At 40.5% G+C, this 13,197-nt stretch overlaps 1 protein-coding gene across 1 annotated transcript; it reads right to left on the bottom strand.

Annotated features, from left to right (window-relative positions):
* Positions 1-3,627: 3,627 nt before the first annotated feature.
* Positions 3,628-12,052, bottom strand: LOC149843747 (respiratory burst oxidase homolog protein A-like). Its single transcript, XM_090001917.1, has 14 exons — positions 11,213-12,052; positions 10,947-11,109; positions 10,781-10,829; positions 10,245-10,358; positions 8,496-8,915; positions 7,216-7,599; positions 7,042-7,137; positions 6,827-6,942; positions 6,574-6,741; positions 6,315-6,480; positions 5,923-6,129; positions 5,721-5,849; positions 4,402-4,480; positions 3,628-4,269 (listed from the first exon to the last, which is right to left on the bottom strand). The coding sequence occupies exons 1-14, from the start codon at positions 11,751-11,753 to the stop codon at positions 4,160-4,162; spliced, it is 2,742 nt and encodes a 913-aa protein (XP_089858043.1). The 5' UTR covers positions 11,754-12,052; the 3' UTR covers positions 3,628-4,159.
* Positions 12,053-13,197: the final 1,145 nt, after the last annotated feature.

The raw sequence follows: 13,197 nt of genomic DNA on the forward strand, positions 1-13,197 counted from the left end.
ATGTCTGAAATCTTAAACTGCCCATGTGTGTTTGTGATGGGTGGTTCTCTCAGCTGTTGCTCAAGTTATTCTGAGGGAGAAAAAAAAGAAAGAAAAGAAAAAGGGTTTGGACCGAAATCCTTTCCTTAACTATCATAAATGTGAAAATGCATTTAATTTTCTTTAAAACTTCAATTGGACCATGCTTTCTAAATGCGTAGTGGTTGGATGACGGTCCACCAAATACATCACAAGAACTTGGAAATTGGTAAGCTTTCATCATTTTTTTGAATAAGGATATTTTTGCATTTAGCCCCGATAGCAAACTTTCTTCGGATATTTTGAGCAAAAGCAAACCCAAAACCCTCCAAAGAAAACTCTCTGTATGTTATATCTTTGGATATTTTGACCAAAATCTGCTCCGGAAAGAAAACTCCCAGTAAGATATATCCTGTAAATCCTTATGAAAAAAAATTACATCCTGCAAATCTTTTCCTAGGAAACGGGATTTGATGAAACATCTGGATAAGACGTTAGACCAACTTGTGGAACGTAGGATTCACGTCAAACCATGTGAAAATTTGGCGGTGGTTTCTCCACGTGATCTGAAACTTCTCCTTGGTAGAAAACAAAAGATGGAATAAATAGACTATGGTTTCTCTCTCTCTCTCTCTCTCTCTCTCTTATATATATATATATATATATATATATATATATATATATATATATATATAGTAATGCTAATCCGAGAGCACCTACTCTCACCTACTAGAAACCATATATTGATAGAAATAATGTTTTGAATCATATTTTTTGGACATCAAAAATAAGTTTCTTTAAGTCATAAAATTTTGATACATTGTGAGCAGTTGATTTTTGAAGATCTTAAAAAACCTACATGTATGCCATAATCACATGATCCAAAGCTTGTTTTCCACTAATTAATGATTTTTGATAGTATCTATAGGGTTTGATCAACTGAAAAAGAACTCAAATTTTAAAAATTTGAAGCTTCTATCCCACCTAATAGAAGATTTAAAATTTCAAAAATTTTGAGGTTTTTTTGTTGAACAGACCCTATAGATATGGTCTACTATCATTATTTAGTGGAAACCATGTTTTGGATCATGTGATTATGGCACAGATGTAGGTTTTTTAAGATCCTAAAAATTCAATGACTCATAATGTACAAAAATTTCATGATTTAAAAACCTATTCTATGTCTAAAAATTAACATGATCCAAAACATGATTCCTATCAAATAAGCTATGTTAAGTATATCCATAAGGTCTGATTGAGAAGATGCAACCTACAACTATGATTTCTAGTCCCAATGGGACTCCGCTTGTGTGGCAGGAACAGTTAGTGCACGTCACCTTGTGTGGTATAGTTGTTTAACTGTTAGCGGTCTAACTAACCCCAGCTTTCTCTGTTAAAAAAACAAACTATAATTTCTAGTAGGTGAGACCGTGAGAGTAGGTGCTCCCCGTAGCATTACTTATATATATATATATATATATATATATATATATATATATATATATATATATATATATATATATATATATATATATATATATATATATATATCCCTGCTAAACCCATTTGGTGCTAAACAGTGTGCTAAATGGGTTTTTCAAGCTTTTTTCATTTTATTTTTAAATTCTGACATGTGATCTATGTACTTGATTTTAGAGGGATCAACTCTTAGAAGCATTTGATTCCAACACATTGGTGGGTTTTTATAAAGTTAGAAAAATCAACAGTAAAAAATCTTTGTAAATTTTCAGGGCTCTAAACAACATATTTTTCATTGAAAACACATGATCCACATGTGAATTCTTAGTAAATCGACAGTGCCCAACACATTTATGGGTCCGGAACCACATAAAAAGCACCGAAGAAGCCCAAAAACCCCAAAATCCATTTAGTATGCGGTTTAGCACAGACCTATATATATATATATATATATATATATATATATATATATATGCGTGCTACTGTACCCACTAGTAGAAACGACCCGTTCATCTCTCGCCTGTCCTTTTCTCTTACCTAAACCAGAGGAACAATGGAACTGGTAATGATAAGGATTGGAAGATTACACGTCTAAAAAACGATAGTAAAACAATAGGTTTGGTGGATTAAGGCCACCAACCAAAGCTTACTCTGAAGAATTCTCATTAATCAATATCAAGTCAACCACCAAAATAACGGTGCATCAAACGTGGTGAAAAGTTGGTGAAGAAAAGATTAAAAAAAAGAAAAGAAAAGAAAGGTAGTGTTCTCAGTTGCCTACACGTAACAAAAACATAAACAATATTTAGTCGGCTTATGTCATTTCTATCAGTCAATAGTAACATGTGCTAGAAAGCTTGCTTCCTGTTTCCTGCACCATTGATGAGTGAATGTGGAATATTTTATTTTATAACTTTTATTTCATGAATAATTATGAATAAATGCCACCCATCAAATCATTTGGGGATATATCATATCAAATATCATAGTCCATGTACTATGCAAGATAGTTTAATATTAATCTCTTCAATTTCTGTTGGCAATGTTTTTTTAGGGAGAAAGAAATTTACTGGTGGCAATGTTAAACAAATTAAATTTATTTTGTATGGTTTTAGACAGATGTGAAACAAATAAACTCAACTACATTATGATCACTTCCCAATATTGTTCCCATGCTATTACTAAAATGTATTCAATTAATTGTCATTGTGCCCTAATTATTTCTTCGGATAGTCGTTCCATGTCTAATGATCGAGTTTTTCATCGATTAAACTCTACATATTAGATTTTTATCATCTGTTTAGTAAGCAACATGTTTTCGATTATGATTTTTCAATATGTAGATGTGTTATTTAAAGCAATAACCATTCGGTGTTCCTAGTGTAAAATCGTTGGCGTATTTCCTTCTTGCTCACTAGGAAAGTCTCTCACTCGTGTATCGAACTTTCAAATGTGGTTCAACTTGAATTCCTTCAAGGGACCCACCTAGCCAGTTGTGCTAACACACCCACACATACATTTATTTATTTATAATAGAAAGATTCCTTTTACTTTTAAATACTTGGTCGAGAATGATTTATTATGAGCTTTTTGAGTCTACACTTTACACCGTTGACCTGCGATTTGAGGGCTCTGAAATTGAGTCCATTGTTTTAGTGGTTCATAAATAAAACACCCAAGATACCCAAAGGGGTTTGGCCTATGGGATGAGACCTAAGCAGTTAGGTAGGTGGTCTAGGTTCAAATCTCATGGGTGTCACCCCCTCAGGGGTGTTCGACTCCTTAAGGGCAAGGAATAAGCTTACAAAGTTTTAGGCTGCCAGAACAACAATAGTAAGTAGAGAAGACGAAGCTACCTACTGCAAGGGGGTTAGATCTCTGATCCTGAGGGTGATTTGTCCATGCAAATAAAAAAAAAGGAAGGTATCAAATAGGGGAAACAAAGGTAGACAATAAAAATGGAGGGAAGGACCAATAGCAAATGCCCAAATAGAAAAGAAAAAGGAGAACTAAAATTAGAAAAAAGGGGAAAAAGAAAGGGTCACTTACTAACAAATCTTAAATGTGCTTGTTAAGACGTCATTTCACAATATAGAGGGCATCATCATAAAAAAAAAAGGAAAAAAAGTAATGCCTATATTTCTTTTCTCCTATAATCCTTTTACCGACACTTTACATCAAAACGACAGAAACAAATATACTATATTTGCAGATTACACCCCCACCATCTCTTTCTCTCTCTACCCCCACAAGAACAGGTCGTGCAAAACGAATCATATCATGGAGAAAGCTACATAACGCGTGATGACCACCGAACCAAAACACCCTTCAGCAGTGCCACGTCATAACCATAAGTCAACGTGAAAACGCAGAGACTGCCACCCAATACAACTTCTCCAATAAAAGAGTGCCACGTCATACAGATACCACGCCATCCGAGACAGTCTCCACCGCCACCAGTAGCAGCTAATTACAATTTCCGGCCAGCTCCGGCGGTATGCCGGGAAACGTCACTATACCGGGTTTCTCTTTAGCACCCGTTTGCAGTAATAATAATAAGACCAATAATAGCAACAGTGTCAGACTACTCTCTCTTTCTCTCTCTTTTGTTTGGTTGCTGTACAGTACAAGGATGAAGGAGTGGGTGGGCAGAGGAGGAGGATCAGAAGTGCTCCTTGTGGAAGTCGAAACGGGCGAAGCCCTTCTGGTTGTACTCGTGGCAGAGGTTGCTCAGCTCCTTGGCTAAGATGGGTGCCCCACAATAGAACACTCCTGTTGAAATATCATACAATATATGAGTAGGAGTTATTATTATTATTATTGCTGCTGTTGACATTACTGTTATTGTGATTATTATTTTTGTTAGTAGCAGGAGTGGTTTTGGTTTGGTGGTGGGTGACTAACCAATCCTTGCGTCAGGGTGCTTGGAAGAGATTCGAGAGAAGACCTTCTTCCACTTGGGCCTGGCGAAGTGGGTCCTCACCTGTAAACAAAGACAAAACAAGGAGCAAAGTGGGTTGGTATTAGCCTCGCCGGAAAATGATGGATGGCATCTAGAGTCTTCTAATGTGGTGTGTGAACATATAAGAGAGAGAGAGAGAGAGAGAGAGAGAGAGAGAGAGAGAGAGAGAGAGAGAGAGAGAGAGAGAGAGAGGTCTTGTTTCTTTCATGCAGCTCTGGCGTTACATTATTCTAGATTTAGCAAAAGGCAGAAAGAACTTTGTGAGTAAAGTGTTGGACGATTTGCTTTAGTTTCGACACTAACCGGAAGTTTTAAGTTAAAAAGAAATAGCCACAAAAGATGCAACTTTTTGTGGTAGTGTGCATTGGTGGAGATCTACCTTTCAAGTAATGACTTGTTGGTTCAGAAAGTATGCTTTTTATGGGCAAATGACCTGAAGCTAAGTTGCCAACCTAATTCTAGAAGAATGGCAACAGTGGAAATGCCGTTTCATCTCTAAAATTGACAAACTCGAGCTTGTAAGATAACTTACATAGATTACAGCTGGTGAAATGTTAGAGAGTTCATGAACATGGTTGTGCTTTAAGTGATGCCAAACAAACACCTAAAAGGTAATATTTTGTCAAAACATAGAGAAGCATGACGTTGGATCAGGTGCAATCACATTGCACACTTTTGAGTGTGCTGCTGCATCTGACCGCCTTTCATCTCTGGGTTATATTTTGTCAGCTGTGGGCCACAACATAATATGGAGGGAGGAACAAGTCAATGTGGCACATCTCGGGCGATCCAAAAAATCAATTATTTTTCCCCAACATAAAGAAGGAAAATTTAATTATAAGGGGATATGATTTATGTGAGTAGGTGGTAGCTAGCTACTACTTTTCTAGCCTACAAATGTGATCTACAGGCTTGATTTTACAAGAATCAATTCTTGGATTGTCATCTTCCGACAAGTTAGGTTTTTATAAGATTTAAAAAAAAATGGTTTAAAATTTTCAAAAGATTCATTGCTTAAAAGATCATCCTTTTTTATCAAAAAACATTTTTCAAATATCATTTCCTAGCAAATCGACCATGCTGAACACTTCTGCAGTGTTAAATTTGCAAAAGACAACCTGAAAACCCGTATTCATTGATGGTAGGCTCAAAAAGTGGTAGGCAACTACCACTTCACCTGGTTAATGTCACCTTTCTTTTATGATGATTACTTGGGAAATTTAGATTTGAGAACGAAAAAGGAAAAAAATCAAGGCCTTACTCTTGTTCCTGATACAATGTCGACTCCATTTTTGGCATGATTTAGGGCTTGGACCATGGTGATTAGTGCTGAACGTGCATCTCCTTCCTCATAGACGCTTGTTAAGTAGTTATGCATCTCTATGACACCCTGGTTTGGAAGCAGAAGATGATTAACATAAACTCAAAGAAAGAAAAGCTTAATTTAATTAACCCTTTTGCACCTTCTGATCTATCTCAGCAACTTCATTCATCACTCCTTTGAACCAGTCAAATGAACCTTGCTCTCTAGTAACCCAGTAAAAATATGCGTTTGTGGTCTTCATAGGCTTCTTTTTCTTTGGATTTTGTGCGACTCTGCTTCCGGACTCGAAGTCCTTTCCTCTTAAACTTTCCTCCATTGAGCCTTCAGAATTTGGGTTCAACTCTTGCTGGGAAATGATTCAAAATTTCAAATCTAAGTGCTTTTCTAGAGGATGATTATGAATTCAACAAGACTTTGTCTAATTAAATGCTGAACATGGCTAACTAATTGATCTTTGATAATATCCAACACTTTAATCTGTAACAGGAATTTATATATCATAAGGGAGCAAGAGAAGAGTTGCATGCTTACAGTTTGAGAATGTTCATCTGTTTTGATGAGATTGTTTAATAGATCCTTCAGTATACTGATGAATGGTGTTGCTCCAATTCCCAAACCTACCAATAGCAGAACATCATATTTTCCGTAATCTTGTGCAGGAGCTCCATAAGGTCCATCAATCAACAACTTGGGTAGACTATAAATAACAAAACAGAACAACAATCCATAATTAGCCATTGGAATAAACTCATAGTGAGATGAACAAAAAAAAGAGAGCTAGGACAAACACCTTTTTTTGGTGGACTCATCTGCTCTAAGAAGGCCACTTTTTCCAGCTATAGGAGGTTCACATACTGCCGAAAAAATTCTCTTGAGTTCTTGTGTCCAATCTCCTAATTCCCTAATATGTATGCTCAAATAATCATCCCCAGGAGCTGAAGTGGCGGAGAAGGGATGCCTGCATTATTCATGGAACTGTTGGGATGCTTGCTTAAGCATACAAAGTACATGAGATTGATTCATTTATCAGTTCCTCAAATTACCATTCAAAAGGAGAAACTGCAGGACACTGGACAAACATGTATTGGCCACTTTTGTAACGAAATGCCGGTGGCTTGGACATTTGCAAGCTTAGAACATTACCAGGATAGATAGCAACCTGAAATTCACAGAATTAACATAATAAGGCAAATCCTTATGCTAGAGTTGATTGGAAGTTAACACTCTATAAAACAAGGAACACTGTGTTAGAACGTACCTTCAAAATCCGGACCGAATAGAAACCGGACCTAAATGCTCTGAGGATTCTTTCACCTGCATATAGAAGAACTGGTATGGAAAGATACATCCATGTCTGCATCAAAGACAATTTCGTGAATAATTTTGAAGATCTGAAGACGGTCACATATTTTATTTCGGTTGTTTCGCTTACCGATTTCTGGTACCACTTGTGTGCAAGATACAGGAAGGTTCCATGGATGATGAGCAAGATGTAGACGAGCACGAGGAGGTGGTGGGAGTACCAGAAGGCATTGAAGCCAGTCAGCCTGTTGAATGGCCGGGGAAACTTCAGTGTGTTCCTTCTGAACCAGCTGGTTGCTAGAATGAATGCTATGATCATGAAGACCACCATAAGGATCCCTGTGATCCCTTCTACCCCCTTAACTAGGCTCAGATACGTTGGTTTCTTTCCAGCAAAATCATCTTTTATTCGCCAGAATTCTGTGTTTGATGGCGAAACCAGTCTGGGGAAATCACAGGCGAGGTGATTTCCTGCATGGAGTAAGGTGCCAATAACAATTGCAGCAGCAATTGTCTGAAGAAAAGCAAAGCACCACCAAGATGATAATGTCAGTAAGGAACTTAAAATTAGTTCGGGCCAGGTATGAACTTTGTGACCAAGTTTTCTATGATAACGTCAGTAAGGAGCTTGGAATTCATTTGGGCTGGACATGAACTGTGACCAAGTTCATGAACTTCAACAGCCCAAATAGTTTTCTATGATAGTCTCCGAAAGGAAGTTGAAATCCCTTCTCATTTGGCTTACATATGAATTGTGAACAAGTTCATGAACACCCGAAATAGTTTTGTTACTATTTAAAAGCCAAGTTGCATTAATAGATTTTTGCAATGTATGAACTTCATCACTTGATTCCAAGGTACCCCCATAAGCTGTAACTGAGAAAACAAGGTGTACAGTATGCAGTATCGTAGGTAATGGATAGGCTATAATTAAAGGGTTACGGTTTGCATTGTGGGAGCAGTGATCAAAGGTATGGTAGAAAACATTCAATTCATAGTGCCAAAAGGATACTGCACAGAGAGCAGGAACATCATCATTTGTATAACCATAATCCCTCTCTTTTTGGTCAATTGCTATCCAAATCATGAAGTGTGAGACCACACCACCTCACAGAGTTCTTCCTCTTGAAGTTAAATGGGTGGGCCCCACACCAACTAAAGGTATTCCATCTTCTCTCTCAGTGTGGAACTCATCCCTTTTCTTCCTGCTTTTCACAGAATGTGGCACCAAGTGAACCTTTTGGTCATTCATTTTCCCAAGGCTAGTTGAGACACATCCAGTACTAAGTTTAGACCTAGGTAGGACACTATCTCCCCATTATGGCCAAAGGGGGCTCCGCATAAACTTTTAGGGCAATGCTTGGTCTACCTTAGTCACTAGGGGAAACAAAGGGAGATAGATGTGCATACCTTGTGGAAGTTTATGTTGTCATCAAAGGGGACGAAGTGGCCAAGCTTGGTGGACCTCAGCCAAGTGATGGTGTTCCTGCAAACAGGCAGCAGAATCAGGGCCATGTTGAGCTTGAGAGTCTCGGCCGCACCCTTCGCCGTCGGGAGGCAATAGCCCATGATCCTGAAAGCTTCCTTGTTCCGGTACTGAATGAACTTTAATGCGAACAATCCGGCCATCACGGCCACCCAGAGAGCCAACACCCATATCCTCTGCCAATTCTCATCCACCATGTACAGAACCTTGCGGCTTAGGTTCCTGATGGGGCTCCTCTTTCGCAGACCGATGTTTTGGCTCAGCGCACCGCTAGTGTAGCTCAGTGCCTGGCTGTAGCTTAGGTAGGTGTCTTTCTGGAGGAGCAGGGTCTCTAGTTGCCATAGCTGCCAAGTTCACCACAGTAGCCATTAGAAGGAGGGTAAATTAAAAAACTAGCCGTTAGATGTATGAGGCCCTGCATACATCCCTTGGACCTATTACTATACTACAAAAAAAACTTGTGAGAATTTAGACCCTTTTGACTAAATGTATCCTCTCAATCAACCACTATGAACCTAGCCCACTAGTCTTGGATCCACCTTATTTGGTTTGATACCCAACTGAGCCCACCAGCCCATCCAAGTCAATACCAACATGCACTGAGCCCACTGAATTGATGATGAACACTCATTAGAGGCACAGTGGACCCCTAGAGACCTCATGCGGTCTTTGAACTGGTCATAATTAACTAAGCCAACTTGGTCACAATCTTGTTAGAGTTGAAACTCAACCAAGTCCACGGGTGTATCTTGCGAAATCGTGGCACTGAACCCAGTCAATAATGAAACCAAGCTCGACTCTGAGCCGATTAAAAAGGTTTGGAATGCAGATGACCAAGTTCATCTAAGCCAATGACGACTTGCTTTGGGCCTACTAAACCAACAATTAGTGTCTCATTAAAGACACACTGGACCCCTTTTGACCTACTTGTGGGATTTGAACCTAGTCAACTTTGCCAACCCATAATCTGTTTGATGTGAAAGTTAACCGAGCCCAAATGCATATTAGTCCACCTACTCACGGCTCTGAGCTCAGTAGACGACCAAACTAAACATGACTCTCACCCAACCTTGCTTCCTAGCATTGGGTAGACTCTCCACACTATTATAGCTATCTTCCATAATATTGCTGCACCTCTTGTTATTTGGAGCAATTACAAATCCCTTTTTTAATCATGGGTCTACATTAATTATTGGTAGTTACTCAAAGGCACGTAAATGGGACAGACGGGCCCACATATGGATCGAGAAATATGCCCAACCCAATAAACCTAGTTTGTGGGGTCCATTAGCCCAATGACCCACAAACCCAAAATACCACAATCTGAGTCAACTTGTCCTGGTCACAAAACCAAGCTAGCAACCAAGGGACCATGCCTCTTCATTTTTATTCTCCTACTTTTTTTGCAAGAGCATTAAAGAAAGAGGTCAAAGGCTAGTGCTTATGTAGGTTGCCTAAAGGCTAAATGAATGACAAAGATACCCTCAACAAGAGTGCAACACTAAGTACCATATGTAACTATGCCAGTTGCATCAATGCATATTTGGTTACTTTCAAAAGACTAAACTGCCCTTCAATTAAAACTCCCTTATCCTACGTAAACCATAATAAAGAACAGCAATAATCAACTCTGAGATCTTAATCCTAAGCCAAACAGGACCAGAGAAACCCACCTCGATGTAGCCGAACCTCTCCGGATCGAGCTCTTCCATGATGAGCGCCGCGTACTCCTCCGCCTGATCCTTCAACCTCGATAGCTTGTTCGCGGATGCGCTTAACATGATAATCTATTTAAACAACAATTTCCTCTAATTAATCATGGGCAATTTGATCATTTCCCAACAAACATAATTAGAACTCAACTAATCAAAAGAACCCACTCCACTAATGTAGGGAAGTTTTTGTAATTAAGACACGGAAGAACTCAGTCAATCCATCCCATCAATCGAGGGAATTTGGTCATTTCCAAAATATTTTAAAATCCATTAATCCAACGACAATTTCATTAATTTCAAAACAAACATAAAACCCCAACCAAACCAGCCGGAATCCGGCCAGAACGCAAAGTTCCGGCACCGACTTTTTGTTGGCATTAAATAAAAGAAACCATTAAACGCAAATGCTTTCGCCGGGAAAAATCCATCTCGCAGGAATCTGAAGACGAGGAGAAAAAGTCGCTGGATTTTAGTAGAAAACGAATGCACGTTACCTCCTTCACCTCCTCTTCCGTAATCCTCCCATCTTCGTTCTTGTCGACCCTTCATTAAAAAAAAAAAAGTCCCACAAAAATATGAAAAAAGTACTCTATTTAATCCATCAAATTTGCAAAAAAAAAAAAAAAAACGATTTTTATAAAGGTTGGTATTGGTTCTTACATATCGAAGAAGATCTGCAGCCGAGAATCGAAACTTTGTTCGGTAATCTGAGACCAGAACTCGTAGAGGTCGTCCTTTGTTATCTTCTCGATCGCGTTCAATCTCCGCCGTCGGCTCAACGCATCGAACAGCTCCAGAGCGAACTCCTTGGAGTCCTTCATCCCTACAAACCACAGAAAAAAGCGAGAAATTCCGATCACCCACCTCCCTCATTTCGCGAACTACGTGCACCAGAGACGGTGGTGGCGGTTCGGAATTTTTTTTACCGATACACTGCGCAAAGTCGGTCCGGTGGAGCCACCCGTCCTTGGAGAGCCTCTCGAAGTTGGCCTCGACCTCCACCCAGCCGTCGACGCCGTTGTTGCCGCTCCTGCTGATGAACCGGAGCCCGCGCAGCGCCTTGTGTGCGCCGGACCGCGTCCGGTCGAGCTCGGCCCGCTGCCGCCGCAGCGCCCGGGCCGCCAGCGCCGCGTCGTTCCGGGAGCCGTAGACGTGGCCCCAGGTCCGCCGCAGCTCTGCCTTCAGCTCCTGCGAGAACTGCCGGAGGCGGTGGTGCGAAGGGCTCCGGCCCATCGACGGGGTTCGGGACGTCGCCGCGGTCTGGTACGGCGACCCCTCGCCGGGGTCGTGGTCGAAGGCCGTCCCCGCAGGCTCGACGCTCCTTAGCACGATGGCGTCGTCGTGGAAGTCCAGCGTCACCTCGACGAATTCCTCCTCAGTGTCAGATCCACTGTTCGGCGTCGGCCTTCTCTCAGCTACCGTGTCTGATGCCCATCGTCGTTCATGCAGGCTAAAATTCTCTTCCATTATTTTTTTTTCTCGGTTACACTTGCTCTGATACCAATTTGATATAAATTGGCTCAATCTTTTCTGTTTTACGTACCAATTCCGGCTTATCAAATCATCTCAAAGTTTGCTTTGTTGTAAGTCACCTTCATCTTGATGAAGAAGACCGATCTTAATCACAACCAACTTCCAAACATTCTACGTATTAACCTCGCTCATGATGAAGAAATTAAACCAACCTTAATCAGAAATCTTCTAGCAGCTTGGTGGGGTCGAATTTTTCTTCCTGAGCGTGGTGACCAAAGGAGGTGATGGTCTCTCCCGGTACAAGAGAGTGAAGAAACGCGTATGGATTCTTTTGAAGTTGGATTTGCAACGCGTGGAAAAGGGCAGTGCTCCCTCTATCTTCTTCCACCGTGTGAAAGCCCAGAAAACAAAAGCTAAAGAATCATATGGCAAAGAGGGACACGCTCTTTTAATACAACCACTGGGATTCTCAAAGACCCGAATTGAAAAGGAGGAGAACCCCACTTGTTTTGTTCTGCATCACAGTCGCCGGAAAGTTAGTCTTTGGCCGGAATCCGGCATGTTTATGAAGGCACCTGTTGTTGAGTAGTGGTGTGGGTGCTGCCTTTCGTTAAATATATTTGGAGGGTGGGGCAGGCTTATGGTTTAAGTTTTGAAAACGAGAGAGAGAGAGAGAGAGAGAGAGAGAGAGAGAGAGAGAGAGAGAGAGAGAGAGAGAGAGAGAAGGCTTTGGGTTCAGCTATAGCATAGTCAATACCATAGTTGGAGCATGTCTTCCATGTGTGTGGGTGGATGAGAGAGAGAGATTTTGTGGAATGGAACTTTTATTATGTATGAAGAAAAATGCACTAACAGGTTTCATGTTTTGGAATAAAACAATTTTTTTCCTGTCTTGGTTTTCCATCTGTCGTTGTAGGCTTTTCCTCGCAATTAGGGTTCTGGTAAAAGTCGGTAGGGTTGGCTCAACCAAGTTTGGTATGCTCTGAAATTCAGTGATGTGTTAGATGAGCCACTTGAAGCCCACACTAGCCCATGTTGGTATTTGAAATTGGGGCCATCAGTGGGCCAAGCATGTACTAAGTCAAACTCGGTTCACAATCGACTCAGTCCACTTTCATGCAACCTGTTGTCTGCTTGAAGAGAAAAAAGCCATGGTTAATTTGACCATGTCAGACCTGGTCTTGCCCAACTAATGAGTCTGCAAACTTAAATAGGTTAAATGCAGGTGATTCAGGTTCAGGTCTGCCCCCGAGTCTGCAAACTTGAATAGGTTAAATGCAGGTGATTCAGGTTCAGGTCTGCCCCCCCTGTCATCAAAGCCTTAACCGGGTATGAGATGCACCTTATGGGTGGGCTTGTGTAAAGCTGAAGGGGTCCCCACGCTGCCTTCAGGGCAATGTTGTCAGTATCGCTGCGTATTGGCCTGTATCAGAGGATA

This window comes from Nuphar pumila, chromosome 3 (genome assembly GCF_984573655.1).
Source record: "Nuphar pumila chromosome 3, dmNupPumi1.hap1.1, whole genome shotgun sequence".
In the NCBI taxonomy this organism is placed as follows: domain Eukaryota; kingdom Viridiplantae; phylum Streptophyta; class Magnoliopsida; order Nymphaeales; family Nymphaeaceae; genus Nuphar; species Nuphar pumila.

Bases quoted from the DNA above. Each gene is read 5' to 3' on its own strand.
- LOC149843747 (XM_090001917.1), bottom strand. From the start codon at position 11,753: ATGGAAGAGAATTTTAGCCTGCATGAACGACGATGGGCATCAGACACG. The intron at 10,830-10,946 runs GTAAGAACCAAT...TTTTTAATGAAG, and splicing joins CTGCAGATCTTCTTCGATAT to GGTCGACAAGAACGAAGATG. The intron at 6,943-7,041 runs GTACGTTCTAAC...TGTGAATTTCAG, and splicing joins ATTCGGTCCGGATTTTGAAG to GTTGCTATCTATCCTGGTAA.